This window comes from Panthera tigris, chromosome A2, assembly GCF_018350195.1.
Source record: "Panthera tigris isolate Pti1 chromosome A2, P.tigris_Pti1_mat1.1, whole genome shotgun sequence".
Classification (NCBI taxonomy): domain Eukaryota; kingdom Metazoa; phylum Chordata; class Mammalia; order Carnivora; family Felidae; genus Panthera; species Panthera tigris.
The window spans coordinates 155,968,952-155,996,593 of record NC_056661.1 but is presented as its reverse complement, the minus strand read 5'-3'; the positions used below and the strand labels follow the sequence as shown (position 1 = coordinate 155,996,593).

Genomic DNA, 27,642 nt, shown 5'->3' with positions numbered 1-27,642 from the left:
AGAATCGTGGCACTTGACCATAAAGTGTGACACTGATGTAGGCAGAGACTGGTTAAAACCTTAGAGCGCAAACACAAAAGGGCCCCTAGACTCCGCATTTGACATGGAACTTTCCTGACACACTCCCTCAGTGGCTGGCTCCCACCTTACTTCTCCAAGGTTTGTTTCCTGGTATGAAACCTAGGAATTCAACCAACCCCAGCTCACATTGGGCTTCCACCCTGAAGTATTCTCAAATTCGGATAGGTCTTAGCCAAATCGCGTGCCTTGTATAGGTTTCTCCTTGCCTCTTCCATCTGAAACCTGACTGCATTTGGTCCTCTACCAAACAAATTTTTGCTAGTCCTCCAAAGACGCGGTTATTTACTAGTTCAGTACACATTTCTTGAACATTCACTATATGCTTATTCGCTTATTCAATCACACACTTTCATGCAATTATTAAGAAACGGAAGCCTGCTACGTGACAAATGAAACTCGGCAGTGAGGATGCAATGATGGACAGGACGGAGACAGATGGCACACTCAGCAAGAGAGCCTATGGGAGAAACCAACGGTAATCGGTGGTCATACAAGCAAGTGTGGAGTGGCAACCTGGGAAAGAAGAAGAAAGAGGTGTCTGGTGTGGTCGGGAGCAGGATTTGGTATAATCTGGAGGTTAGGAAATTCTTTTCGAGGCAAGTGACTGCTGCGCTAAGGTAAGAAAAAGCGTCGCTTTCTAAGAGAAGAAAATTTCACTTTCCTAGTAAGGAGTGTTGCACACTGAATACACTTAAAGAAAACCCCTGAAACAAGAATATCTTTGGCACCGATGTCTCTTCTACTCCCAGACGCAGCACTAGCTTGAGTGTCCTGCACAGCCTGGAAACCCCACGAGCACGGGCTGCGCGGGCGGGTGCTGACCACCAGGAGGCAGCCTTTCAACGCAGGAAACTATTCTCCGGCGCTGCACCCCACCACTGGAGGGGAGGGAGGCGCTTCCACGCCAAAACCCCTAGGCGCTGGGTTACGCTGTCGTCGGGCGTTGCTTGCCCCGAATCTGGTTTACTAGAGACCTGGCGTTTGCTTTCCGGCAAAGCTCCCCTCTCGTACCCCAGAACTCTCGGAGGGCCTGAGAGAGCCTCTTTCCGCCCGAACCCCGCAGATCGAGGAACTCCACCTCCTGGGAGCATGAGTCACGCACCCTGATGGAGCTCCGCAAATTGCGACACCACCTCAAGCGCAGCGGGCCGGGAGGGGCCTCTCGGAGGCGAGATGCCCCTCGCCACGCCCCCTCTCCTGCCTGTCCCGCCCACGAACCGCCCCAACCGCGCCGCGCCCCGCCCACCCCCGGGCCGCCTCAACCGGGCGGCGCCCCACCACCCCTGCCGCGCCCCGCCGGCTCCGCCCCACAGACCGCCCACTGAGCCCCGTCCCTGAACCACCCCAACCCCGCCCCGCACGCCCGCCCCTGGGTCGCCAGCCGCGCCCCCTCCACAAGGCGCCCAGACCGACCGCCGCGCCCTGCCCCCGGGCCGTACCCCCAGCACCTCGCCGCATCCTCGCCGCCTCTGGGTCCCACTCCGCGCCCTCTCCACGCGGCCCCGAGACCGCCCACCGCGCCGCGGACCGCCCCAACCGCGCCCCGGACCGCCCCAACCGCGCCCCACCCCGCCTGCCTCCTCCATCAGGCCCCACCCCAGACCGCTTGCTGTGCCACCGCCTAAGTTCCCCGTGCTCGGAGCTAGCGCCACGGACCCTGCTACCGATCGTGAGTTTAACAATCCGAGAGCGTTGCGGGTGGGGCGGGGGCCGAGAACCTGGGCTCGCTGGGGCGCCGCTTGGTGCCGGAAGCATGCCCAGGAATGTTCCTTCATTCAGGTGTTTCTCTCTGCCTGGGTCCCGGGTTTCCTTTCGTGTACCCAGTCTGGTGCTGTTTGCTATATTTCTGAAAACACTTTTCTCTCGCCTCTTTGAACCTGTGAATCAAAAATCTTACCAAGATGTATGCATGTACGTGCGCATGTCTGCGCACACGCGCGCACCTACTTCTTGAGAGTTGAGGTCAGGGTTCGGAGGAACTATTACTCATCTCTTGGGTTTTTTGTCTGTTTTTCCTGTTAGGCCCAGGGTACTGAAAGACTTCCCTTTCCAAGGTAGTTAACATGATCTTGATCTCAGGCTGCCTGACTTCTTTCGCTGCTTCTTCCCTAGTCCTAAACCAGAAAGCTGAGATCACTCGCCCTCATGGCCCATGATGCTCGATGTGGGTACCGGTTCTCTTTTGTGAATTCACTTTCCTGGGAGCATTACTGAGAAAGAGGTGGTTAGATGGGCCGGGAAGTTACAGGGTGATCAGGAGCTGGACTTCTATAGCAAATACAGGACATGTTCAGGGATGCTAAGCCTGCTAGAGGTTTGCAGAGAATGTATGTAGCAGGGAAAAAAAGTCTGGAACAGCCCAGACCATGGAGGTCTTAGAATCCAGGGCAAGGCACTCAGCTTCTACCTTATGGAGAGTGGATGAAATCAGAGGGTTTTTATTACGAAGTGAAGTGGGTAGGATGGCTTGAGAAGACGGTAGATGAGAATCCATCCTGGGACTAAAGCCAGATGGGTTTAGTCTGGATGTGAATACAAGCGGAAGGCACTCACTCATGTTGGAGAGACCCGGTGCAAGAAGAACAAAGTGAGGTAGCCGACTGTCTATGGAAACAGGAGAGAGGAAGGAAGGAGGCAAAGGTAGAGGAAAACTTTGGTGTCTTAGTTTTGATTCTTCCCCAAAGCGAGGCCTGCTACAAGGACTGGAGCCGGGTAGCCTATTTGGGAAGTGAGCCCCGAATGCAGGTGAGGAAGTGGGGAGGGGGAGACCAGGAAAGAGGGAAAGGCAGCGAAGGGCTGAGCTGCTCACCACTGGGGCAGCTGGAGCTGAGCCCCTCAGGTGCTTGCTGAGGGACTCGTGGACACACGTAGGACAGCCGCTATGGCACGGAGTCCACATGCCCTCCACTTCCCCGCTCAGGGCCACTGCAGGGCTGCCCCTGTGTACCTGCGGAAGTGAGGAGGCATTCGAGTGCCCAGGAAGTTCCTCCATGGCAGTTGCTGAAGTCGGGGTTAGGCCGAGGGGAGCAGACAGGCACCCAGAACATGGCCCTTGTCATTTGGGGAAGTTAGAAAGGTCAGCATAGGGACAGACCCTCATGTTTTCTCAGCACTCACTGTGTACCCAGAACAAGGTGTTTTCATATGCATTCTCTTAATCTCCAAAAATGATCCTCCAAGGGATGTATTATTCTTTATTATAAGTGGGGAAACTGAGGCTTAAGTAATTTATCCAAGAGAAGCTGCTTTAAGGGAAAAAATAGCTGAATTTTAGGCACACTGACTTTTTTAAAATGTTATTTATATTTGAGAGATAGAGAATGCATAGGCAGGGGAGGGGCGAGAGAAAGGGAGACACAGAAACTGAAGCAGGCTCCAGGCTCCAAGTTGTCAGCACAGAGCCCAAAAGAGGGCTTGAACCCTTGAACCGCGAGATCATGACCTGAGCCTAAGTCTGATGCTTCACAGACTGAGCCACCCAGGCTCTCCAGGCACAATGAATTTTAAAAGACCCCTGGAAAAAGAAAGCTACCCACACAGAGGTAGGGAACTCCTAGTTAGGGCAGCCATGATAAGTTGGGAGACATTTCAATTCATTTAGTCAAAACTGTCCCCCAAAATGCAGTTTTCTGAAAGGTCACTTGACCGTTTTGTCCATAGAGATGCAGCACAATACTAAGTCAGCTCACGCACATGGCTGTCACCTTGTACCAGGCTGTGCAGGACCCAGCCCCGCCCCCCTCAGCCACTCAGGTCGTGTTCTGCCCTGCCCAGGGCTACTTTGGGCTCCCACACATGCCACGTCTCAGCTGAAACGTCAGGTTACACCTTGAAGGTCACTTCCTCATCTAGGCCTTTCCTGTCACACAATCTCAACGGACTCTCCAGTTACTCTTGATATCACATCACTTCCTTATTTTCATCCTAATGGTTAGGAATTGCTGGGTTTATGTTTGTCTACCGATTTATTTATTGTCCTTCCCCTGCTGAAATATCAGATTCATGAAAATGAAGGCCTTGTCCCCGTGTGCCTTGCTGGGCCCCCTAGTGGTTGGCACACAGTGGGGAACCCAGTGAATGGTTTAGTTTGAATGTGTTTAGTTGTGTTTTCACTTGATGCTTCATCAGTTCTGACCAAGCGCAGCCTTTCATCTCCTCCGCAGCAGCTGGTTGAACCATGGCGACAACTCCTGCCAGTGCTTTCGAGGCCCTCATGGATGGAGTGACAAGCTGGAATGTCCCCAAAGACCCCATCCCTAGTGAACTTCTTCTTATTGGAGAGGCCGCCTTCCCGGTGATGGTGAATGACAAGGGCCAGGTCCTCATTGCTGCCTCCTTCTACGGCCGAGGCCGCCTGGTGGTGGTGTCCCATGAAGGCTACCTGCTGGATGCTGGCTTGGTTCCATTTCTTCTTAATGCAGTGGGTTGGCTCTGTCCCTCACCTGGGGCTCCCACTGGAGTGCACCCATCCCTGGGATCACTAGTAAGTATCCTGCAGGGCTGTGGGGTTCAGGCACAGATTCAGCCGGAACTGGGGGCCCCCTTGGGGGTTTACTGCATCAGTGCCTACCATGATAAGATGACTGCAGAGCTGATCCAGTTTGTGAAACGTGGAGGTGGCCTGCTCATCGGGGGCCAAGCCTGGTATTGGGCCAGTCAGCATGGTCGTGACAATGTGCTGTCCAGGTTCCCCGGGAACCAGGTGACAAGTGTGGCTGGAGTGTACTTCACCGACATCTATGGGGACAGAGGACGGTTCAAGGTCTCTAAGAAGGTACCCAAGATCCCACTCCATGTCAGGTGAGTGGTGTTTCCCTACGGGGAGTCGGACACATGGTAACAATAGATTTGATCTCCCTCTTGGATGAGCTTCCATTTTCACACACGTGATTCTCCACTCTGTTTTGGAAGCACCACAAGGCAAACACAGGGAGGGAGGCTGGGTTCTCACCGTCACCCTGTCCTATGTCCAGATAGAAGTGTTTGCTTTATTCATCTCTCCGTCTCCTGTGTCTAGTGTCCAGGATGGGGAGAGTGCTTATCAAGATCTCTTAAACAGATCAAAGAACACTGGTTTATTTGTGTGAGCTCAGCCCACTGCCAGCCCCACACAGCACACCAAGTCCTACTACCTGCTCATTTATATGCCGGTGAAGAGTTAGGCAATTAAGAAAACAAATAAATATAAACTCTAGCATGTGTTGATAAGAGCCACAGGGAAAGTAATGCAGGATAAGTGGACAGTGACAGGGAGGGGAGTCGAGGGCACTGAGGGTCATCAGGGAAGGCTTATCGGTCAGGCCCCGTCAGGACTAGTTGGTGTTTGAAACAGAAGGACTTAATATAAGAACTTGACTATGCAGGTGAGGGAGGAACTGGAAAGCCACACAAGAGACAGCACAGTAATGGAGGGCTTAGTGACAGCATGACCAACAGAGGGAGGTGGCCTTGTCACTGGAGCCCAGGTTCTGAGTCATCTGGTAGGAGCCTGTGTAGCAGGAGCTGGGACCCCAGATGGAGGGGTGTCTGTGGGACCTGGCATCTCAGAGTAGACACCGTGAGTGCCAGAGACACAGCCTGAAGAGAGAGACACAGACCTCGTCTCTTTCTTGTTGCCTGCCTGCCTTCAGTCTTCTTTCTGCCTCTGCCTCCCGTGGGTGTACCCACCAGAAGCCCAAGGGCAAGGAAGCCAGGGAAACACAATTCCCTAAAATGGAGAGCATGACAGAGGAGCGTGGGGAGTGGAGAGGAGTGCAAACAAGAAAACGGCCACCTTGGAAGGCTTCTCTGGTCTGGTCAGGTGACAGCTAAGAGATCTGAAAGAATTTCAGGAATGAGCCATATGGACATCCGTGAAAAGAGAACTGAGGGGGCGCCTGGCTGGCTCAGTCAGTTGAGCGTCCTACTCTTGATTTTGGCTCAGGTTAAGATCTCATGGTTTGTGGGATCAAGGCCCACATCGGGCTGTGCTGATAGCGTGGAGCCTGCTTGGGATTCCCTCTCTCCTTCTCTCTCTGCCCCTCCCCAACCTGCATGCGCTCCCTTTCTCTCTCTCTCTCTCTCAAAATAAATACACTTTTAAAAAGAAAAGAGAACTCAGGCAGAGGGGGGAGCAAAGGTGAAAGCCCGAAGCAGAAGCCCACCTGATTTGTTGCAGGAACACTGAGGGAGCTGGTGTGACCGGAGCTGGGTGAATGAGGGCTGGTGTAAAAGGACGTGAGGTAGTCCTTGGCATGCTCTGGGTCTTACTGGAAGTGAGAGAATTTGGGTCAGAGGACTGACAGGAAGTACCTGCATTTCAAAAGGGGCCTTCTGATTGATGGAGAATAGGCTGTAGGAGGCAGGACTGAAGCAGGACACCAGTCAGGAGGCTCCTGAAACAGGCTACCTAAGAGGTACCGTGGCTCACACCAGGGTGACGGCAGTGGAGCTGGAGGTGAGACTGGAGACCCAACAGGCATGGCTGATGGATGAAAATGGAGCGAGAAGGGAAAAAGCGACAGGAGTTTGGATCTGAATGCCTTAAAGACCAAAGTTGCTATTTATGAAGTGGAAGAAGACTGAGAAGGGAGTTCAGAGGAGACCAGGAAGTTTAATTTTGGATACTTGGGGGTTGGGGTAACGGTGAAACCAGTGACTGTGTTCGGTGACATGTCACAGAAGCCTTACCGCAGTGGATTAACCATGCAGGATTAAGTTTTCTTGTGGAGCACAAAGTTCAGGTAGATAAGCCTGTGGCAGACACTCCGTGATGTGCCAGGTTCATTCATTCTCTCTCTGTCTCTGCACCGTCACCTCCACCCCTCCCGTCATGGCGTATCACCTTATTCTTTATGGTCACAAGGCTGCCCCTACTACTTCAGGCACTGTAAGTATACCTAGGATAAGCTAGGATATCCACACCTGCTGAGTAGATCCCTTTTAGTTCAGAAAATAAAATATTTTTGGAAGCCCCGACCATTAGACTTGCTGTTCACCTGGCCAGCTCTGCTGCCAGAGGCTCTGAGGGGCTGAGTGTTTTAAAAATTTTTCTTTTTAAGGTTTATTTATTTTTGAGACAGAGACAGAGCATGAACGGGGGAGGGTCAGAGAGTGGGAGACACAGAATCTGAAACAGGCTTCAGGCTCTGAGCTGTCAGCACAGAGCCCGACGCGGAGCTCGAACTCACAGACCGCGAAATCATGACCTGAGCTGAAGTCGGCCGCTTAACGGACTGAGCCACCCAGGCGCCCCTGCTGAGTATTTTTAAAGGCGCACTAGCAACTCTGAAGAAATCAAGTTGCTGATGCCAGGAAGAGCATACGCTTGTTGGGTGAGCAGCTAGCAGCACCCTGGGCCGTCAGCCCCAAGCCCTGGTGCCCTGGGACCTCCTTCCCTCCGAGAGGGGCAGGAGGGGATGGGAGGGGACGGGTCACTCAGAAACCTCAGAGTGGATCTGATCCACTCCAGCTTGTCTTTGATTCTAATTCTATGGGACAAACAGGAAATCCCATGAGCCCGATTCTACTTAATTGTTCCAGAGGCTCTTGTCCGGCAAACTAAAGCGATTTTTCTTCATCTACACGTACATTTTTTTCATCTCTGTTGCTGAACCTGAGTTATGTTTTGTGTTTGTTTCAACTTTTAATTACGGAAAACTTCACACATGCAAAAGACCAGTCCCATGAGCCCCATGCAGCCATGACCTGACCTTCAGAAGAGCCAACTCATAGTCGGTTTTACCCACAGCCCTACCATTACTTGGAAGTAAATTGCAGACATAACATATTTCTTTTTCTTTTTTTTTTTTTTTTTTTTTTTAAGAGACAGAGCACAGGCCGGGGAGGGGAATAGAGAGGGGAACAGAGGACCCGAAGCAGGCTCCGCTCTGACAGCAGTGAGCCTGATGTGAGGCTTGAACTCACAAACCATGAGATAATGATCCAAGCCAAAGCCAGCCACTCAACCAACTGAGCCACCCAGGTGATCCCATCATGTTTCAGTATGTATGTCTAAACATATAAACTCTTTCAAAAACAATCACAAGGCACCACTGTCATTCCTTAATGGCATCATTTATTTCCATGATTATCTTTTTTTTTCAAAGTTTATTGGAACTGGTATTTATTAAAACCCAAATATTTTGACTGATACGACTTTTATGTCTCCTGTAAGATATCAGTTTCCTTCCCAATTCTTTTTATCTCTTGCTTTTTTTGTTGTTCTGTTTTGTTGTTGTTGTTGTTGTTGTTGTTGTTGTTGTTGTTGAAGAAACTAGGCACTTTGTCCTGCCTGAACAGTTCACTTCAGTCTGAATTTTTAGATTGCATTCTTACGGTGTCATGTAATATATTCCTTTGTTCCCTGTATTTCCTGTACACTGGAAGTTAGATGTAGATTCTATGGCAGGGATTAGCAAACCATGCCCTCCCTGTTTCTGTAAATAAAGCTTCAGTGCAACACAGTATGCCCCTCTGTGTACATGTGGTCTGTGGCTGCTTTCGAGCTACAATGGCAGAGTTGAATAGGATCAACAGAGACCATGTGGCCCACAAGCCTAATGTCTATTATCTACCCTGCTGGAAAAGTTTCCCACCCCCCAATTTAGAAGCTTGATGAGCCTCATGTTTGAATTTTTGGCCTGATCACTTTAAACGTGGTAATGTGTGTATGTCCACAGAATGGAACATAATGTCTGTTTCTCTCACTGTGATATTAAAAGTCATTAATAATCATTGCCTAGTCCTAGATCCATTAATTCATCAGTGGCTATAAAATGGTAGCTTTAGGGGCGCCTGGGCGGCTCAGCCAGTTAAGTGTCTGACTCTTGATTTTGGCTCAGGTCATGATCTCACCATTCGTGAGTTCAAGCCCCACTTCGGGCTCTGCACTGATATAGCTGAGCCTGCCTGAAATTCTCTTTTATTTATTTTATTTATCTCTCTCTGCCCCTCTCTCACCTGCTGTGTCTCTCTCTCTCTCAAAATAAATAAAAATAAACTTAAGATGGTATATTTAAAATTCTAGCATTCCTTTTATCCAGTATTAAGAATACTTCTATAAAAACATAATTCCCTTCATCTACTATTTGCATACCCTGGCATAGTCTGCTTAGGGAAGGCAGGATAAATGCTGGATTTTCCAAAGCACTGAGTTGGACTCCCTAGAATCTTCCAAAGGTCTCCACTGTGTCTTATTTTTTTTTTAATTGTCCTTATGAACTCATGGATTGGAACACTCACATAATAAACATGTTCCATCATGAACCTATTCAAGTCAAACTAAAACTTTTTGACCCAGCCTTAATGGACTTCCTTGTTTCAGCCTCATGTTACACATTTCCTGCCCCAGACCCAACGTCAGCCATTTCTACAAGGAGCCCTTATTCCTTTGAGTGGGAAATGGTGTTTAGGAGCCAGAGACACAGTGGTGTGCTCACTGCTCTTGGGTTGATCATTGTTTCCAGGCCTTTTGAGTGGGCAGAGCTAAGAAATAAGGATTTTGAAATGATAAATACATCAAGAGCTCATTCTCATGCTTCAAATTCAACTTCAGAGCTATAGGGTTTTATTTCCTTTCAGTGATCTTATTACATCTGCCTCCTTTTTGTCCCATGCTAAATAATCCTAGTTCTGAAAGAAAGCACCCTAATAACTCATTTGTTTTATCCCACAAGACACACATAACAGTTGCCAAATAACAGTACTACCAGCACAGTTAAAGATTATTTTCAGTTCCTTTCATCCTTATGATATATTTTATGAGGTATATAAAGTCAAATTACCATCTTTTAAAGTCACTTAGACTAGTTCTTCTCTTTGTGGTTACACCACTAAATGGATACACATGTAGGGGCGCCTGGGTGGCTCAGTCGGTTAAGCGTCCGACTTCAGCTCAGGTCACGATCTCGCGGTCCATGAGTTCGAGCCCCGCGTCGGGCTCTGGGCTGATGGCTCAGAGCCTGGAGCCTGCTTTGGATTCTGTGTCTCCCTCTCTCTCTCTGCCCCTCCCCCGTTCATGCTCTGTCTCTCTCTGTCTCAAAAATAAATAAATAAAAAAAACGTTAAAAAAAAAATTTAATAAATAAATAAATAAATAAATGGATACACATGTAGATTCATTTGGATATTTTACTTTTGCTGTTTGGAAGCGCTTTTGTGAATTAATTTTATTTTATAATAATTTAGCATAGCTATGTGGATCTAAAGTAAAATCTTAAGAAGCCAATATTCTATCCCTGTTCCTTTATATAATTTTTTTTCTCACTTTTTTAAAAAAAAATCATTTTACTCCATTGTTAGTATATGTATGAACACACACACACACACACACACACACACACACACTGGTGTCCTTTTTCTTGAAAAAAGCAACTGTATACGATACATATTTTTCTCCACCTTACTTTTTCACTTAATATTGTTTTCTGGATATGGCTCCATAATAACCTATAGATATGCACTATATATTACACTGAAATGTATGGATGTAGTATAGTTTATTCAGATAGTTTTTTACTGACAGATTTGAGTTTGTAGTATTTAAAAATTTTTTCCAGTATTCTTACTATTTCATCTATATTGCAGTAAATGCCTGTGTGCACATGTCTTTGTAATTTTGCATATCGCTGGAAATGGGATTGCTGAGTCAAAGGATAAATGCACATGTAATTTTTGCTAAACATTACCAACTATCCCAGAATTGGGTTCCCCAGGAACCCAACTCAAAGACCGAGAGAGTAAGCAGAAAGTTTACTAGGAGGGACTCTCCGAATCAGCACCTATGGGGGAAGGGAAGATGGAAGGACTGGAAAAGAGAAATGTGTCTATGGGGCAAAGTTTAGTAGCAAAAATTTTAATGGTGTTTCACTAGTAAGTAAAACACGGGGAAAACTATAAGTGTCTAACAGATGGAATATTGCTTAAAATATTATGGTATAGGGGCACCGGGGTGGTTCAGTCAGTTAAGCATCCAACTTCGGCTCAGGTCATGATCTCACAGTTCATGAGTTCGAGCCCCGAGTCGGGCTCTGGGCTGACGGCTCAGAGCCTGGAGCCTGCTTCAGATTCTGTGTCTCCCTCTCGCTCTCTGCCCTTCCCCCTCTCATGCTCTGTCTCTGTCTCTCAAAAATAAATAAATGTTAAAAAAAAATTTTTTTAATAAGATAAAATAAAAATCTTTAAAAAAATAGTAATTATGGTATATCTTACTCTTTAACTCCTTAAAGACTTATTACTTAAAGGAGTAAGAAAATACTGATGATACAATAGACAAAATTAGTATATAAAACTATATTAAATGATGCCAAATTAGTTAAGATGTGTACAGATAGAAAATAAAAGTATTAATAGTATATCTCTAGAGATAAGCTGATAGGTGATTATTATTTTCTTCTTTAAACATTTGTTATCTCCAAGTTGTCTATAATTATAACCTGAAAAAAATTTTATATCACTCCTCTGCCTTTGTATAAACCCTTACACAATAGGAAATTTTCCTCAAATTACACTAAGATTCTTTCTCTGACCTTATGTCTTATATTGTTCTATTAATGCAGCAACAAAATGGGTAAAGATGCAAATTTCATTACCATATCAGTTTTCCTTCCCTCTTTCTAGAACCTGTCAATCCATTCTTTCACTCAGCTAAAATGTGCTGAGAGCCTGTGAAACTGTAGACACTATTTTGGGCTCTGGGCCTACAGTAGTGTTTAACTGAAGTCCATACTTGATTGACCAACAGAAGTGTTGGGAATGTTCAGGTAATGTATGAAAATAAGTTTTCCATGTTATCAGATTTCCTTATTTGTAAAACTTTTACTGAAATAACAACATGACAGTGAAATATCTGAATATTTTTAGCTTTTCATTGTGTCCCCAACAAAATTTTGACCTTTACACATCTTCTGTCATCATGCATCATTTTTGCCAGTTGTTGTTATGTACTGCTATTTTGTATTTGCTTAAGAACATTTTTCTATTTTTAAAAGTAATGTTCTTAATGAGAATTTTTAGTCACAATATACGTGCCACAGTTGGTTTAACTGTGTCCTTTTGTTGAGTACGTAGACATTTTCTAACTTGAGTATTTCGAGGGGGGGTATAGCTTGTACATCAGCCACACACATCTTTAAATTTCTAAAATAATCCCCCCAAATTCAAAGACCTCAAGGTGTAACATTAGGTTTCTCGTCCTATAAAGTTTCAAGACATTTGTGGGGGTGCCTGGGTGGCTCAGTCAGTTAAGCATCTGACTCTTGGTTTTAGCTCAGGTAATGATCTCACAGCTCATGAAATTAAGCCCCGCGTCCGGCTGTGTGCTCACATGACAGTGCAGAGCCTGCTTGAGATTCTCTCTCTCTTCCTCCCTCTCTCTCTCAAAATAAATAAACTTTAAAGAAGTTTTTTAAAGACATTTGCAAATCCAGTTATTCAAAAAAAAAATAACACTAGTAGTTCAATGGCAAAGTTCATTTTAAGACCTGGTTTTCAAATTTCTCTTCGTACTCTGGGAAGCTCTGGACCAGACAATTTATTCTTCTTATTCAGTTTCAAGCTCAAACCCCCTTCTCAGAGGAGTCTTCCCTGATGACCCTATTGAATCTAAGACTAACCTCCCCGTGTCACTCTTCTGCATTTATGGCCTCGGCATCAGTGATCACAACCTGCACACCCCCGACCTGTGCACTGGCTGGCGCCTGTCCAGCCAGCCAGAACGTTAAGCTGCACCAATGCCTCGCTCTTGCTTGTCATGTCTGCTGCTTTCTTCGCTGCGCCTGCCGTGTGAAACACAGTATAGAGCGACAAATGTTTGTATACCATATAAATTAATGGATACGTAGGTGAATACACACCCAAAACCATGAAGGAGAAAGGGTGGCTAGTATGCTAGTGTTAACCCGACAGATAAGTTCATGTTAAGGAATGTTCTGCCAGGGGAGCTCAGCCAAAAACTGGGTTGAAGCTGGCTGAGAGGGTCACGTCTAAAGTCTAATAAGACCTGATAATGTTGAGCCCAGGCCCTCAGCTCAGATTCCTGCCTCCTTTACCTGGCGTCCCCTTAGAGGTTTTTAGGGAACTTTCCTGCTGGCAAATCTTGGTCAAAGGCGCCTGGACTGACCCAGCAGGTTCGCTGACTTCAAAGTCCTGCTGGAGGCCCTGGAGTGTCTTAAGGGAAATGCTCTGCCAAGGGGAGGGGCATTCTCCAAAAACCAAAACAGAAGATACTCTCAATGTCTTGTCCCCAAGGGCAAGCGCTGACTGCACACCCATGCTTATATAACTGAGAGAGACACTGAAGTTACTTTAATACGCAAAGTCAGGGGGTGCCTGGGTGGCTCAGTCTGTTAGGGGTCTGACTCTTGATCTCAGCTCAGGTCATGATCTCATGGTTTATGAGTTGGAGCCCTGCATTGGCTCTCTGCTGTCAGCAGAGAGCCCACTTTGGATTCTCTGTCCCCCTCTCTGCCCCTCCCACACTCGCTTTCTCTCAAAAAAAAAAAACAAAAAAAACAAAAACAAAGAACAAAGTCAGATCCAAAGGCACTTGCTAGGGAAAACAACTCCCAGAACAATAGCTCGTGACATTTATACGTGGTGTAACCTAGAAAGTCTAGAATATATTAGGAATTGCTCACGTGAAAGTAAACACATGCCAGCAGCTTATGCATCTTCTAAAGGTGTTGTGTTCTCTCATTTGATCCTCACCACGGTCCAAAGAGTTTCCAGGTAAAGACTGTATGCAATGGGGCTAGATCCCAGAACTGCCCTCTCCACCAAATCTGACCAAATGAATGAGCAATGCCAAGTAGACAGCTGAACGGGAGGCTTCGAGGCTGGCAGGTGACTGATGTGTGGCACGGTATGTACCATCTCCTGACCCCCACCCCAACCCAGACGCAAGAAGAAAGCTACCACCACAAATCCAAGAATTATCATTAATGCCTTCTCATATTCTAGAACGAACACACTGGGGAGTATATAAAAGCACCAGAGCCACTGCAGGACTTGGTGGAGGCAGAAAGGGAAGCCGGAGCTGCCATCTTCCATGCACAGTGGTGGGTGGAACCCCTCAGGTGTGTTCCACACCTGCTCGGGTGGGGTAGGCATAGCCTTAAGTCCCCCAAAGTGCAGGGACTAGCCCCCAGCAAGGACAGCAGTAGGCCCAGGTGATTACTTTGCCGTTTGATTCATGCTACACACCTCAGACAACAAGAAAGTGGAAAGCAGCAATATCCCAACCTCCGTAGAATCCAGGAAGGTGGATAGATGTGGGGGGTGTGTATAGGCAAACGGGTCCCGGAGCATATGAAGGCGAACTGAACCAAACTATTTCAGAACATGCAAGAGATCTGCAGCAGCTAATTGGGGGAACAAATCTGTACAATAACTCTATAAAAACACCGTAATACATTGGAAAGGGAAATACAGAAAAGACAAATTTAGTATGGAAAGATGACAGAATCAATCAGGCGTGGGAGAAAAATGCGACCCAGTGAACAGAAGCAGATTCCCTGAGAATGTTTCAGGCTATTAAAGTTCTATTTAGAACTTTCCAAAAATATATGTTAAACAAGTAACAGAATGAAGTGAAAAGAAGGATGTCAGAGCAAAGAAAACAAACTCAGAACCAAACACCTCAGGAAAAAAGTCAATTAGGCATCATAAGGAATAGGATAGGGAAGGCCAATGTATGGTTAAGGGGACAGTGGCTCACTTCCCACTAAGCCCTCTCTTCATAGTTGTCATTATTGTGAGGTTCTTTAAGCTGCATTCAGAAAACCATTACATGGGATGCCTGGGTGACTCAGTTGAGCGAGCATCTGACTGCTGACCTCAACTTAGGTCTCGATCTCAGGGTAAGTTCAAGCCCTGCGTTGGGCTCCACACTGGGTGTGAAGTCTACATAAAAAAAAAAAAAAAAAAAAAAAAAGCCACTGCACGTATCACTTGTCTGCTTAGGTGTGACCTAGTGTATTACCTGAACACTATCACCTCTCGCTTCCCTTCACTGTCAGCTCCGAAGGGACACACATATTTCATTTTTCATAAACACAGTATTAGTTGCACCTTCACATCTTTTTAAAGTCTCCTTTGCACAAACTATATGCATTGATTGCCATATACCCACTTGTGGGCTTAATCCAAAGACTCAAGCAATTGAAGGAGAGTTTTCACTGTGTGGACAACATTGGCTAGAGGCAAACCACCCTGGATTTGCTTCCTGTCCCTGCCAGTTATTAGCTAAGAACCATGGAGCAAACTGCTTAACTTTTTAAGCCTCATTTGTGAAGCGAGAATAATGTATTTCAGTTTTATCATGATTAAAGGAAAGAATCCATGTGTGTGGATACCTAGTATATATTAAGCCTCGTTAAGCAATAGCTATGTTCATTATTTTCCAGACTTCAATACCATTGATAGTATGCAAGATTTGAATATTGGTAAATCGATACTTGAGATCATTAATATTGCCCTCATAACACTGTCAAGCATTCTGCTGAGAATTACTTGGTATCCCATCTACTATGTTTGCTCTTCCTTCCATCTTTCCTTTGTCTTAACATCCCATCTTTTTACAAAACTCTTTCAAAAGGAATTCAAGCTTATTGTCAAGAACATACAGACCACAGAGAAATATATACAGAATAGTAGATCGTCTTTTATCCCACACTGCCAGGCCCTATCCCCAGAGGACGCCTCTGGACTGAGGTTGCTACTGCTCTTAAAAGCTTGACGCAGATAATCTAATTTGCTCATCTGTGCTTGTGTGCTGAAAACTGGTATGTTATTTAATGCATCATGTTTAAGAAAGTCTACTTTCTTCCTTATAGTCTTGCCTCAAATTGGTGGAATGCAGCATCCTAGGCTCTCTCCCCATCATCCTCAGCGTCTGGGAGATATTGCACCAGTGTTCTCTGATCAAGCGTGTTTTTTGTTCTGCTCAAATCATCTCTCTCCTCTTTTTTCTTTTTTTTAATGTAATTGACCCACTGGATGCTGACAGATCCACTACCATCCCAAATGCAATTATGAGTTCATCAAATTTTAATTTGTTTTGTGCCAAGTTTTTGCTCTCAGCATTTTGTTTTTAGGACCCTAAAAATTGATGAAAATTGTATCTTTGGTAAAGTGTAACTTTTACCCATGGAAAATATTCACTTGGTGTATTTTAACTCTTTCCTCTTTCAATTTAGTTGCATCTCATATTAATACCGGCACTTCTGCTTTCTTTTTGTTGTGGTTTTTTCCGATACAGCTTTGTTGATACACAGATTTCCTCATTTTCAGTCCTTCTGTGTCAGTTTGGAGTATGTCTTTTACAAGCAGCTTATACCTAGATATTTTTAACCTGAGCTAAGAGGCTCAGTCATTTCATATAGAAATTTAACCCATTTATATAAAATAATAATTTCAGTGTATCTCTTCCTCTTGCCTTATTTTCTGCTTTTATGCTTTGTTTCTTTCTGCATTCTTTTTTTTTTTTTGACTAAGTTTTCTCTATTCCTTAAAGTCCCGAACACATTTGTAGATTATACATTTTATTTCTATTTTTCCAGCAGTTACCTTAGCATTTTAAATTTAATTTTTAATTGCCAGAGAAATTACATTCATATATTCTCCCTATTTGAAAACTACCAATGAGGAAAAACCCCTGTGACCATCCCTTTCAAAATCAGCCCTTTCTCTCCATCCCACGATCCAAAAGTTTATTGTGGTTTTATCCTGACTTTTTTGACATATGTATTGACATATATTAACATTGTTTTATTTTTGTCTTATATAAATTGCATCCCCAAGTTCTGCTATTTTGCAAATTGTTTTGCTCGGCACAATGTTCTGGACATCTGCCCATGTTAATTCGCATGGGTTTACCTGTTGTTTTTAACTGATAAATAGCAAGCCATGGTATGATTAATGCCATTTTTTTATTTGTTCCTCCTTTATGCTGAAGAGAAATTAAGGAGAAGCTGTGCAAGAGGTACTTTTTTCCATAATGTTTTGCAACTTAAATGGATAAACTATTTTTTAACAACACTTGATTTTTATGATGAGACAATAAAGTTTTGTAAAGATAATTAAAATTGCCTATAATCCCACTAGCCAAGATGGTCACTGAAGATGTTGTGATAAACAGACTTTAGATTCTGCCTCTGGTTTCATGTTTTCTATTTGCTTTTTCATTTTTGGTGGTTTGTTCCAAAAATTTGGCTCATTTAGGGCACAGTATCTTGGAATCTGATTTTTAAATATTTTCCATGAAGCATTTTCCAATATTATCTTACAGTTATTTTAATTATCATATGGTATGCCATCTACAGTTAACCATAACTTATTTAACCAATGTCCCGTTGTTTGACATTCACAAATCTATCTACAAATTGGTTTAAAAAAATCCTGACACACAAAAGTTTTTTTTAAATTTATTACGTTTAGACCATTTCTCGATAAAAAGTGACAAATACTCTCATCAGATTTGAGAATTTTTACAGTGTGTGTGTGTATGAATCTTTAATTGTAGTATTAAACAATTTACTTGTGTTTCTAGCTCAGAGCTAGCAATCTGATGTTTTTACAGCTTTTTTTCTGGCAGAAAATTAGCTCTGAGAAATATAGTAGGACTACTTTCTCTAGGAATAGACTATTTTTTTACTAACTTATGTATATGTTTAATTACTTAAAAAAACATGAAATTCAAGCCAGAATATTCAACAACCAGTTGACTAACATGGGAAGAATTCCTGGCAGTGTTTATTTGGAGAAGGTGGACTTTAAGATGTACACATAAGGCCACTACGTCACTCCTCAGTATTTCATCAAATCCACGACAATGTCAGTTATAAGATAAGCACCATTTTTGTGTCACGAAGTAAGAGTCAACACTGCCAATTAAACAGCGATATGCCATCAGTTAGTCGTTCAAAGGTGAAAAAATCTGCCTCAGATCCGATAAGGTAAATGGTATTCCATACTTGAATCCTAGCAGTTATCAGTCAGAACCAGGAGGCTGGCACGAACTGTCCCCTCTGCACCCACACCGAGAACTCCCTATCTAGGAGCTTGTTTTCGGTGCTTCTGACCCTCTGTCCCCGTGTCACCCTCCAGGTGCGGGGAGGATCTCAGGCGGGATCAGCAGCAGCTCCTGGAAGGGATCTCAGAGCTGGACATCAAGACGGGGGGAGTTCCCTCGCAGCTGCTGGTGCACGGGGCCCTGGCCTTCCCGCTGGGGTTAGACGCCTCGCTCAGCTGCTTCCTGGCAGCCGCCCGCTATGGCCGGGGCCGGGTGGTCCTCGCCGCCCACGAGGGCATGCTCTGGGCTCCCAAGATGGGGCCCTTTTTGCTCAATGCTGTGCGCTGGCTGGCCAGAGGCCAGACAGGCAAATGTGGGGTGAACACAGAGCTGAAAAACCTGTGCGCCCTCCTATCGGAGCACGGCCTGGAGTGCGGTCTGCAGCCCCATCTGACGCACGACTTGCGTGTCTACTGCTGCAAGGCCTACTGTGACAAGGAGGCCAAGCAGCTACAGGAGTTCGTGGCCGAGGGTGGGGGCTTGCTGATGGGGGGCCAGGCCTGGTGGTGGGCCTCCCAGAACCCGGGCCGCTCCACTTTGGCCGGTTTCCCCGGCAACGTCATCCTCAACCACTTTGGCCTCAGCATCCTGGCTCAGACCCTCGATCCGGGCTGCTTCCCTGTCCCCACCCCCGAGATGCGGAGCTACCACATCCGCACGGCGCTGTGCGAGTTCCAGGCCACGCTGAACCGTGGGGCTGGGAACCTGGAAAAGCGCTGGCTGGCAAAGCTGGGAGCAGACGGTGCGGCCTTCCTACAGATTCCCGCGGAGGGGGTACCGGCTTACGCCTCCTTGCACCGGCTCCTGAGGAAGATGCTGCGTCTGTCAGGCCTCCCAGCCGTGAGCCGGGAGCACCCAGTGGCTGGCGATTCCTGTGAGGCCGCGGTGCTCTGCCTGGCCACGGAGCTGGCACGCTCTGGGACTGACTGCTCCCAGCTGGTGCGGGAGCTTGGGACGGGGACCTGCGGCTCCCTTCCGGCCGCCTCAGATCAGCCCATCGCTGTGGAGATCGATGGCAGCAACCCAGGTACAGAGCGAGATGCCCAGAGCAGCAGGCCCCGGGGCAGGGGGGTGGGGGGGGTTCCTCGGTGTCACAGGACATTGCAGGTACCGAGCTCCAGTGGGCCAGCGTCATTCCCTATCACGTACTTCAGGGAAGATGGGGTCGGGGTTCCAATGAGGGTTTGGGGGCATGCATGCCGGAAGCATGGGTGAGCTGAGGTCTGCAGGGCAGGGGCTGTGCCTCTGGGAGGGGCCGGGAGGCTCCAGGGTGCCCCAGAGTCAGCTGGGCGAAGAACTCAGCCCTTCCTGTGGCTTTTGTCAGGCAACCAGGACCGCTGGGTGAGTACCGGGCTCTACCTCCCGCACGGACAAAGTGCAGAAGTCTCGCTGTCCGAAGCTGCGGCCTGCGCCGGTCTGAAGGTAAGACCAGAGTAGCCACTGCCAACGCCCCAAACCCCAGAGCCGATTGGCTTTCCTTGGGTCTCGGCAGCGCTCCCGGGAGGCCAGGAGGGACCATTCTGCCCATTTCACAGGTTTCATAGACGAAGCAGATCTATTTCAGGGGGCCTAAAGGAGCAACTGAGATGCCAGAGCTACTGTCACGCATAGAACTCACACCTAAGCCCTCGCACTTCCACGTGTGGTGATTTTACGTCCCCACAGGGATGTGAGGGGCCCCAGGAGCCCCATCACATCCTCAGAACCTCACCCACTTCGCCAACAGCACACGGCTTTTCTGTGTTTTACGTCATTACCTTGACCCCTGAGGCTGTGCTTCATCTGGTCACTCACACAAGCAGGCCCTACAGGCAGGATTAACACTGTCCTGCCTCAACCTGAGGGTCACTTCCTGCCACAGTCAGGGGCTCTTCTGTGTCCGCCTTTCGGGAGCTCGCTTACGTTCCACCTAAAAGAAGCAACCCCAGGACTCCAGACAAAACAAACCTCAACCCGTGTGACCAGGAAGGGGAGTGGGGGGGCCCCGGACAAGGGCGGGGGGAAGTGAGAACTAGCCCTCCCGCCTCGGGCCACATCTCACCACCTCTGGACGGCTGGCCCCCTCTGTGCACAAAAGGCGGCCCAGGACCCCGTCTGGCTCATCCTGGTGTTGGAATCACCACACGGCGTAGGCCCTGACACGAGAGCCCGGGTCCCACCTGGTACAGAGACACCGCAGGGCCCTGGTCCATATCTGCCTCAGGGCTGTTGTGCCTGGTCTGTCTGGTGACACTCCATCGTTGGGCTGTTTAAACCCCCAGAAGAATGATCCCACATACCGTTCATTCCCTATGACTGCTGAAGGACGACCTCATAGGTTTCACGGGTAGCTCACAGAAGGGGGAAGCTGGTGTTTGTCGGGTACCCGCCATCCAGCCAGCACACACAGGGCCCCCCACACTCACCACAGAGACCTAGCTCCTGCTACACATGATGGACTCACCTCCCCAGATACAGGTTGGCTGCCACACTGATAACCTGACCGAGGCCAGAAAGCTGTCCCGAGCCCCTGTGGTGACTCACCAGTGCTGCATGGACAGGACCACGCGGTCGGTCTCCTGCCTCTGGGGCGGCCTCCTCTATGTCATCGTGCCGAAGGGCAGCAAACTGGGCCCCATACCTGTCACCATCAAGAGGGCCGTGCCCGCCCCATACTACAAGCTGGGTGAGGAGACAATGCCGGGGATGCTACCAGAGTCACAGGCCGGTTGCTAAGGGGGGCTGGGGCGGGGACTGGCACACAGAAGGGGGAAGAAGTGTTCAAGATGTAAGTAGAGGTGGGGTGGGGCTATGAAACACCCTGTGGCTGTGGAGACTTCCGGGCAGAACTAAGGGGAGGGTCTAGAGGCCCGTCCTTCACTTCATGGCACATAGACCCACATGTCCAGTTCATTATTTCAGTGACCTCCTCCTGGAGTTCAAGGTAAGCTGGAGAAGTGGGGAGACATGCCCATGATATTTGTTCCCAGGTAAGACATCGGTGCAGGAGTGGAAGAACTGTGTCCAGGAGAGCCTGGCTCCCTGGGGAGAGCTGGCCACCGATAATATCATCCTGACGGTGCCAACGGCAGACCTCCGTACCCTGGAGGACCCCGAGCCTGCACTCCACCTCTGGGACGAGATGATGCAGGCGATAGCCCGGCTGGCAGCCCAGCCTTTCCCTCTCTGCCGTCCCGAGAGGATTGTTGCCGACGTGCAGATCTCAGCCGGTGGGTACTCCAGGGCTGTGCTCCTCCTAGTCAGCGCACACCATTTATTCAGTGTTTTGCCTTTTTTCATGTCCAGTATGTGAAGGGTAAAATCTAACCAGTAAAGGAAAAAAGACCTTGATGGGGATGCAGAGATGTTCACGTGTAAAAAGGTGAACATCTACAAGGTGAGATTTCACAGGATGGCAGGACAATCTCAGAAAAAAAATTGCTCCTGGGGGTTCACAGATAGTGACGAGCCATCTCTTTGTTATTTCAAGGAGAGGTTAAAATAGAAATATTCCTCCAAACAGAAGTGAGTTGGCCATGGAAAGGAGCAGTTTATGTTCAGTATTGAGAGGTTTACATGAAAGAAAAATGAGGAGATCTGGTTCTGACATATTGACATTTCCTTTGGACCTTGGTTTTCTTCTCTTTAAAAAAGGAGATGACGACCTCTGCTGATGAGTATAAATCTGCAAGACAGTGGTTTACGTGGCAGAAGAAATGACACTGTTCTCCAATCCAGACACAGGACATGGTGTCACAGACTCACAGGATAGGAAAATCACACAAAGTGAAGCACTGAATTGTAGCAAGAATGGCTGTGTAAAGTGTATTCATATCCTTCAGGGCCACAGTGAGGTGGAGGGCATAACTCTGGCGTGAAAGGCTGGGCAGGGGGCCAGGGACCGTTCAGTTTCTGACCGGGTAAAGGAAGCCATCTACTTTCGGATCAACATGGAGATTCCGGTGTTGCGGAAGGCAACCCGGATGGTGAGGGAAAGTTACCCGGCAGAGAGGAATGAAGGGAGATGGGTTTGGGTACCCCCTGCCCCTCATCTCTTGCTTCTGCGTTCCCAGGCTGGATGCACTCAGGATACCCCATCATGTGCCACCTGGAGTCAGTGCAGGAGCTCATCAATGAGGCAGGCATGAGGAGCAGGGGTCTGTGGGGACCCATCCATGAGCTGGGTCACAACCAGCAGCAACAAAAGTGGGAGTTCCCCCCACACACCACTGAGGCCACCTGCAACCTCTGGTCAGTCTATGTGCATGAGACGGTCCTGGGCATCCCCAGGGCTCGGGCCCATCCTGCGCTGAGCCCTCCAGAACGAGAGAAGAGAATTAAAACCCACGTAAGAAAGGGAGCCCCACTGCACGACTGGAATGTGTGGACAGCTCTGGAAACATACCTACAGGTACGGAGAAGGTCAGGGAGTTGAGAGCCACCAGAACCCTCTACCATGTAGCATCCTGGATCCCCTTCACTGCCGCCTCCAGACTGGGCACAGGTAGGGGGGGACCGGACCACATGGTGGGGCTTCCCAGGTTATATATGTCTAAGATAGAGATAATGACACCTGTCCCACTCGCCTTCTGTACTTTGCGATGTTAAGTAAGAGGAAATGAAAAGTATTATGAAAAACAAAGTAAGCGGACAAAATACAGCCTACTGGTCTGCTGGTCATGAGCAGAAGTTCTGAGGCATTCCTGAGACTGGAGCCAAGCACTTCCACTTACTGGTTCTGACCATGGTTGCCTAATGAGTGCTCCAGAAATGGGTGTCGTTCTGTTTTTCTTTGTTTTTCCTAACCTTAGTTCTGTGAATTAAGAGAATGTTACATCCCTTCATCCACCCGTTTGTAATAACAGTGGTATGAGTCCAGGACAACTGCATTACAAGAGCTTTCTAGGAGATAACTGTTATCAAGGCTCTCTGACTTCAGTCACACCACTTGAACCTGAAATGTCTTTAGAACGAATAAAGGAATAACCAACCAACCCCACTTCCCAAGGATACCAAAGTCCTGAAGCGGGTAGACTTCCTGTGAAATAAGCACAAAGCCCTGTCCCCTCCCCAGCCTGCTCTGAATATTAATGTTTCAGAGTTCTCAAGTCTGTTCCCCAGATCAGATCTCTTATGCTGCCTGCCACAGCCCTATATGGCAGTGGTATGGCCTGCTTTTCACAGAGGCAAATACCAGATTAAAGAAGTTCAGCAGCCTCTCCCATATCACTCATTTAAATGATGGACCCGGAACCTAAAATCAGAAGTTAATGACACAACTCAAGCTTTGGCACTGCCTCTCAATCACTTCCCTTCCTCTTATCTTTAAAAAATATATTTATTTATTTTGGGGAGAGTGCAAGCGGGGGAGGGGCAGAGAGACGGGGACAGAGGATCCGAAGTGGGCTCTGCACTGACAGTCTGACAGCCGTGAGTCTGATGTGAGGCACGAACTCACAAACCACGAGATCGTGACCTGAGCTAACGTCGGACACCGACTGAGCTACCCAGGTGCCCCTCTTCCCCTTATTTTCTAAGAGTGAATGGAGACAGCACCACTCAATGAGATGACTTTGCACTGCCTCAGTTCTGTATTCTTACACGGCCGGTCTGAGGGTCTACATGGAGACAGACCTTAAATAGTAGCTTGCCACCGAAGTGGAAGTTAAAGCCATAATTTCACCCTACCCGCCTACCCACTCACCATGGAGCCTTGAAGATCATTTTGCAGAAGTTATGGAAAGACCCATCATCTTGGGGTCTGGGACTCAGTCTCAGGATGGGCAGGCACCTTCTGATTCCTCTACCTGCTCGCCACCCTTCCTCCCACTGTTGCCCTGGTACAGGTGCTCACTGCTCGTCTCTGCTCTGTGACAACAGCCTCCTTGCCTCAACCCCCTACTGTCCCTCATCCACTTTACTTCCAAAACAATCTTAATACTCCATGATTAAAACTATTAAAGTGATCTCCTCTACATACAAAGTCAAAGCCACCTAGCAGGGTGTACAAGACCCTGCCAGCTTCAGATTTTTACCAGCTTCATCGCCCAGCTCCCGTGCCCCTCGAGTTACCCTCTGGTACTCCAAACTCCTTCCCACTATGAACACATCTTGCTGCTTCAGCTTCTCGTCCCCCAGTTCCCAGGTTTCCTTCCTTCCTGTGGCTGAAATGTGCTTGAACAGCTTATCTACCCATCAAGTCAGGTCCCCTGTCAACATTCAGTTCTATTGCCCTCCTCTCCTGACATTATCTCCTTGATAAGCCTCTTTTTTTTTTTTTTTAACATTTATTTACACGTCTGTCTCTCCCACTGACCCGTGACCTCTGGAAGACAGGGGCTCTTAATCACCATTGTTTAGTGCAATGCCTGGCACGCTATAGGTATTTAATAAATGCTGTATGTGTAATAAGTGTCTGTTGATGCATTAATTAATAGTGATGAGCAGGACTGTCAGAGGCCAGGGCAATAAGATCAGAGGGAGGTCTGACTTCAGGATGTTATCCGTTTTGGCTTTTATACCCCAGGGTCAGAATTCTCCTCCACGAAAGAGGGGTGGTCTGGGACACCCCAGGATCCCTGCACATTCTATACCTCTGTAGTCTTAGCCAAGACTACAGGAGGGAGGCTCATGAATGGTCAAGGAGAAGAAATCGCTGCAACTGAAATATACTTCTGAACATGCATGTTGCCGGTGCTTTCACAACTTGGTACCTGATTCTGCCCCTTCCTTCTCTTCTCAGCTCCAGGAAGCCTTTGGGTGGGAGCCATTCACCCAGTTATTTGCTGAGTACCAGACACTCTCTGGCACCCCCACAGACAAGGCTGGCAAGATGAATCTGTGGGTGAAGAAGTTCTCGGAAAAGGTGCAGAAGAATCTGGCTCCATTCTTTGAGGCCTGGGGCTGGCCTGTCCAGAAGGAAGTGGCCGCCAGCCTGTCCTGTCTGCCTGAGTGGCAAGAAAACCCCATGCGGATGTACGTGCATCCTCAGGTATAAAGGATGTGCAGCAAGGCAGTGGGGTGGTGGTGGTGGGGAGGAACGATCACTCGCCAAGGCCACCACCCATGTTTCCAGCTTAGCTTCTTGAGCCTGAGCCCCACATCCATCCCCGAGCTGTCTTCAGGAAGGCAGCTAAGGTCATAAGACAAAATGACCCCAACTTTCTCAGGAAAATGCCCTTGTTACTATTTCCCTGTTCAACCGACTTGCTTCACGACCCTCCTTCTCCAGCAGAGGACCTTTCTTCTGCGCATCTTGAGGTCCTGCAGGCTCGTGGCTTCTACTTCTGACCAACAGTTCTAACGACTATGGGTTACCATAACAATCTGACATCACTCCCTCACCCCTGCCAGCCTTGAACATGACTGTAAATTTCTTATGCTTTGGGAAGTTTTCTAATAGCAAGAGAGACAGGCTGGTATAGAGAGCCCTGGACTTGTTCGGTTCTGTGGGAAATCTCTTCAACTCTCTGTGCTTCTGTATTCTCATCCGTGACTTGGGGATAAAAGTCGTTTGATAATGGTGAACACGTTCATCCACTGCAAAATGCATACACATGCAAGGGCATTCTTCAGCTTTTGCCAGGTCCCATGGTGGCCTGGCCTGTCTATCTAGTCTTGTGTGGACAACCCGAAGACTGAATCCCACCTCAGAGTTGGCCACTTGAGGTAGGCATGCAGTCTCTGTGTAAGACTATGTAATGAGTACAGGTGTTGTTTCCAGACATGGTGATGATAGGTACTGAGATCCTAGCCTGTCTTACATCCTTTCTCCCACCTCTAGAAGGACTCGTGGGTATGACCTAACCCAAAGAGTGGTATAAATTCAAGTAAGATGGTATAAATTCAAGCTCAATGTTACAAAGCCACTTGGTCTTTTTGGTTAGTTCCATCTTCTAGTACTTGTGTTTCAACCAAAAGTAAAGTCACAGCAGTAACCCCTACCAGGTCCACCAGCCTGTTTGTTCTTAGCACAAAATAGGTGACTGACTCCTCTGGTCACCAAAGAATCAAGGCGCTGTCCGGTGATAACAACAGCTGTACTGAATGAAAAGTCTTTGTGCATGACAGCCTTTACTCAGGAGCAGGATTACTGGATGCAGCAGACCAAATTAACCCTGAGCTTTCTAATAATGCATTCCAGCCCATCCCAACTCTTTGGCTAGGTGGAGTTCTAAATGGAGCTACATCTCCAGGATTAATGGGGTGTGGCCATTTTTCTCTAGCTTACTTTTAAACCATATTTTGTGGTTTGAATATCATTCCATGAACTGCGTTCAGAGTAGAGTAGCTCTTCTAAAGAAGAACTGACTTAGGAAATGCCTTTTTTGAATCCCATCCTCCTCCTCCCAATTCTAGGATAATTTCCTTTTATTTCACTACTATATTTTCTCAGGTGCTTTTCACATGAAAGGTGCTCAATAAACATTTGTGAGTTCAAAGAACAGTGATGACACCCAGCTCACAATGAGCGATCAGTGCGTGCAGGCACTGTGTGGGGTATTTAATGTGAGTTATCTCATGGAATTTACACAACAGACCTTTGAAGTAGGTACTATTATTATTCCCATGTCAAAAATGAGGAGACAGATACTAAGGAATATTAAATAACTTCTGAAGTCACCCAGATAATAAGAGGAAAAGTCAGGGCTTGAGTGAAACCCCTAGCAGTGAAAAACTCCTCCATGAAAGATTTATAATTTAAACAAAAATCTACCTAGAAAATGGAAGTTCAACAAACTTCTGACTTACTTCATGTTAAATACTGAATTTTTACTAAATATCAAATTTAAGTTCCAAAAAGTATTGGTACCTGATTTTCTGGTTGTCTCAGCATGTGACTAGTTAGCTTCCATATAGGTAGAGAAAGGAGTTGAACCCAGGAAATTCAACTCCAGAACTGGTATTCTTATCGATGATGTTAAGGAAGACTGCATGGATGGATAATACCAGCTTTAAGAGGCTGCCATAGAACACCAACAATGAAGCAACAGAAAGAGAAATCAAGGAATCTATCCCATTTACAACTGCACCAAAAACCATAAAATACCTAGGAATAAATCTAACCAAAGAGGTGGAAAATCTATACACTGAAAACTACAGAAAGCTTATGAAAGAAATTGAAGAAGACACAAAAAAATGGAAAAACATTCCATGCTCCTGGATAGAAAGAACAAATATTGTTAAAATGTTGATACTATCCAAAGCAATCTACATATTCAATGCAATCCCTATCAAAGTAACACCTGCATTCTTCACAGAGCTAGAACAAATAATCCTAAAATTCGTATGGAACCAGAAAAGACCCCGGATAGCCAAAGCAGTTTTAAAAAAGAAAACCAAAGCAGGAGGCATCACAATCCTGGACTTCAACCTATACTACAAAGCTGTAATCATCAAGACAGTATGGTACTGTCACAAGAACAGACACTCAGATCAATGGAACAGAATAGAGAACCCAAAAATGGACCCACAAACATATGGCTAATCTTTGACAAAGCAGAAAAGAATATCCAATGGAACAAAGACAGTCT

At 47.0% G+C, this 27,642-nt stretch overlaps 1 protein-coding gene and 1 long non-coding RNA gene across 8 annotated transcripts in view; one reads left to right on the top strand and one right to left on the bottom strand.

The window, feature by feature from the left end:
- Positions 1 to 20,725, bottom strand: part of LOC122235361 — a 34,433-nt gene extending 13,708 nt beyond the window's left edge. The window contains exon 1 of the long non-coding RNA XR_006213432.1: positions 20,654 to 20,725. This is a non-coding gene — a long non-coding RNA (uncharacterized LOC122235361). The remainder of the gene's footprint in view (positions 1 to 20,653) is intronic.
- On the top strand, positions 1,665 to 26,735 carry TCAF2 (TRPM8 channel associated factor 2). 7 transcript variants are annotated; one of them, XM_042974203.1, is made up of 8 exons: positions 1,665 to 1,750; positions 4,245 to 4,881; positions 18,166 to 19,157; positions 19,455 to 19,552; positions 20,582 to 20,795; positions 21,100 to 21,339; positions 22,183 to 22,520; positions 24,852 to 26,735. In XM_042974203.1, the coding sequence occupies exons 2-8, from the start codon at positions 4,259 to 4,261 to the stop codon at positions 25,104 to 25,106; spliced, it is 2,760 nt and encodes a 919-aa protein (XP_042830137.1). In that variant the 5' UTR covers positions 1,665 to 1,750; positions 4,245 to 4,258; the 3' UTR covers positions 25,107 to 26,735. The 7 variants fall into 7 exon arrangements, 6 of the variants coding, with proteins under 6 accessions (XP_042830137.1, XP_042830145.1, XP_042830154.1 ...); XM_042974211.1 differs by having other exon boundaries at positions 1,690 to 1,750; positions 4,226 to 4,881; XM_042974220.1 differs by having other exon boundaries at positions 1,694 to 1,750; positions 4,248 to 4,881.
- Positions 26,736 to 27,642: the final 907 nt, after the last annotated feature.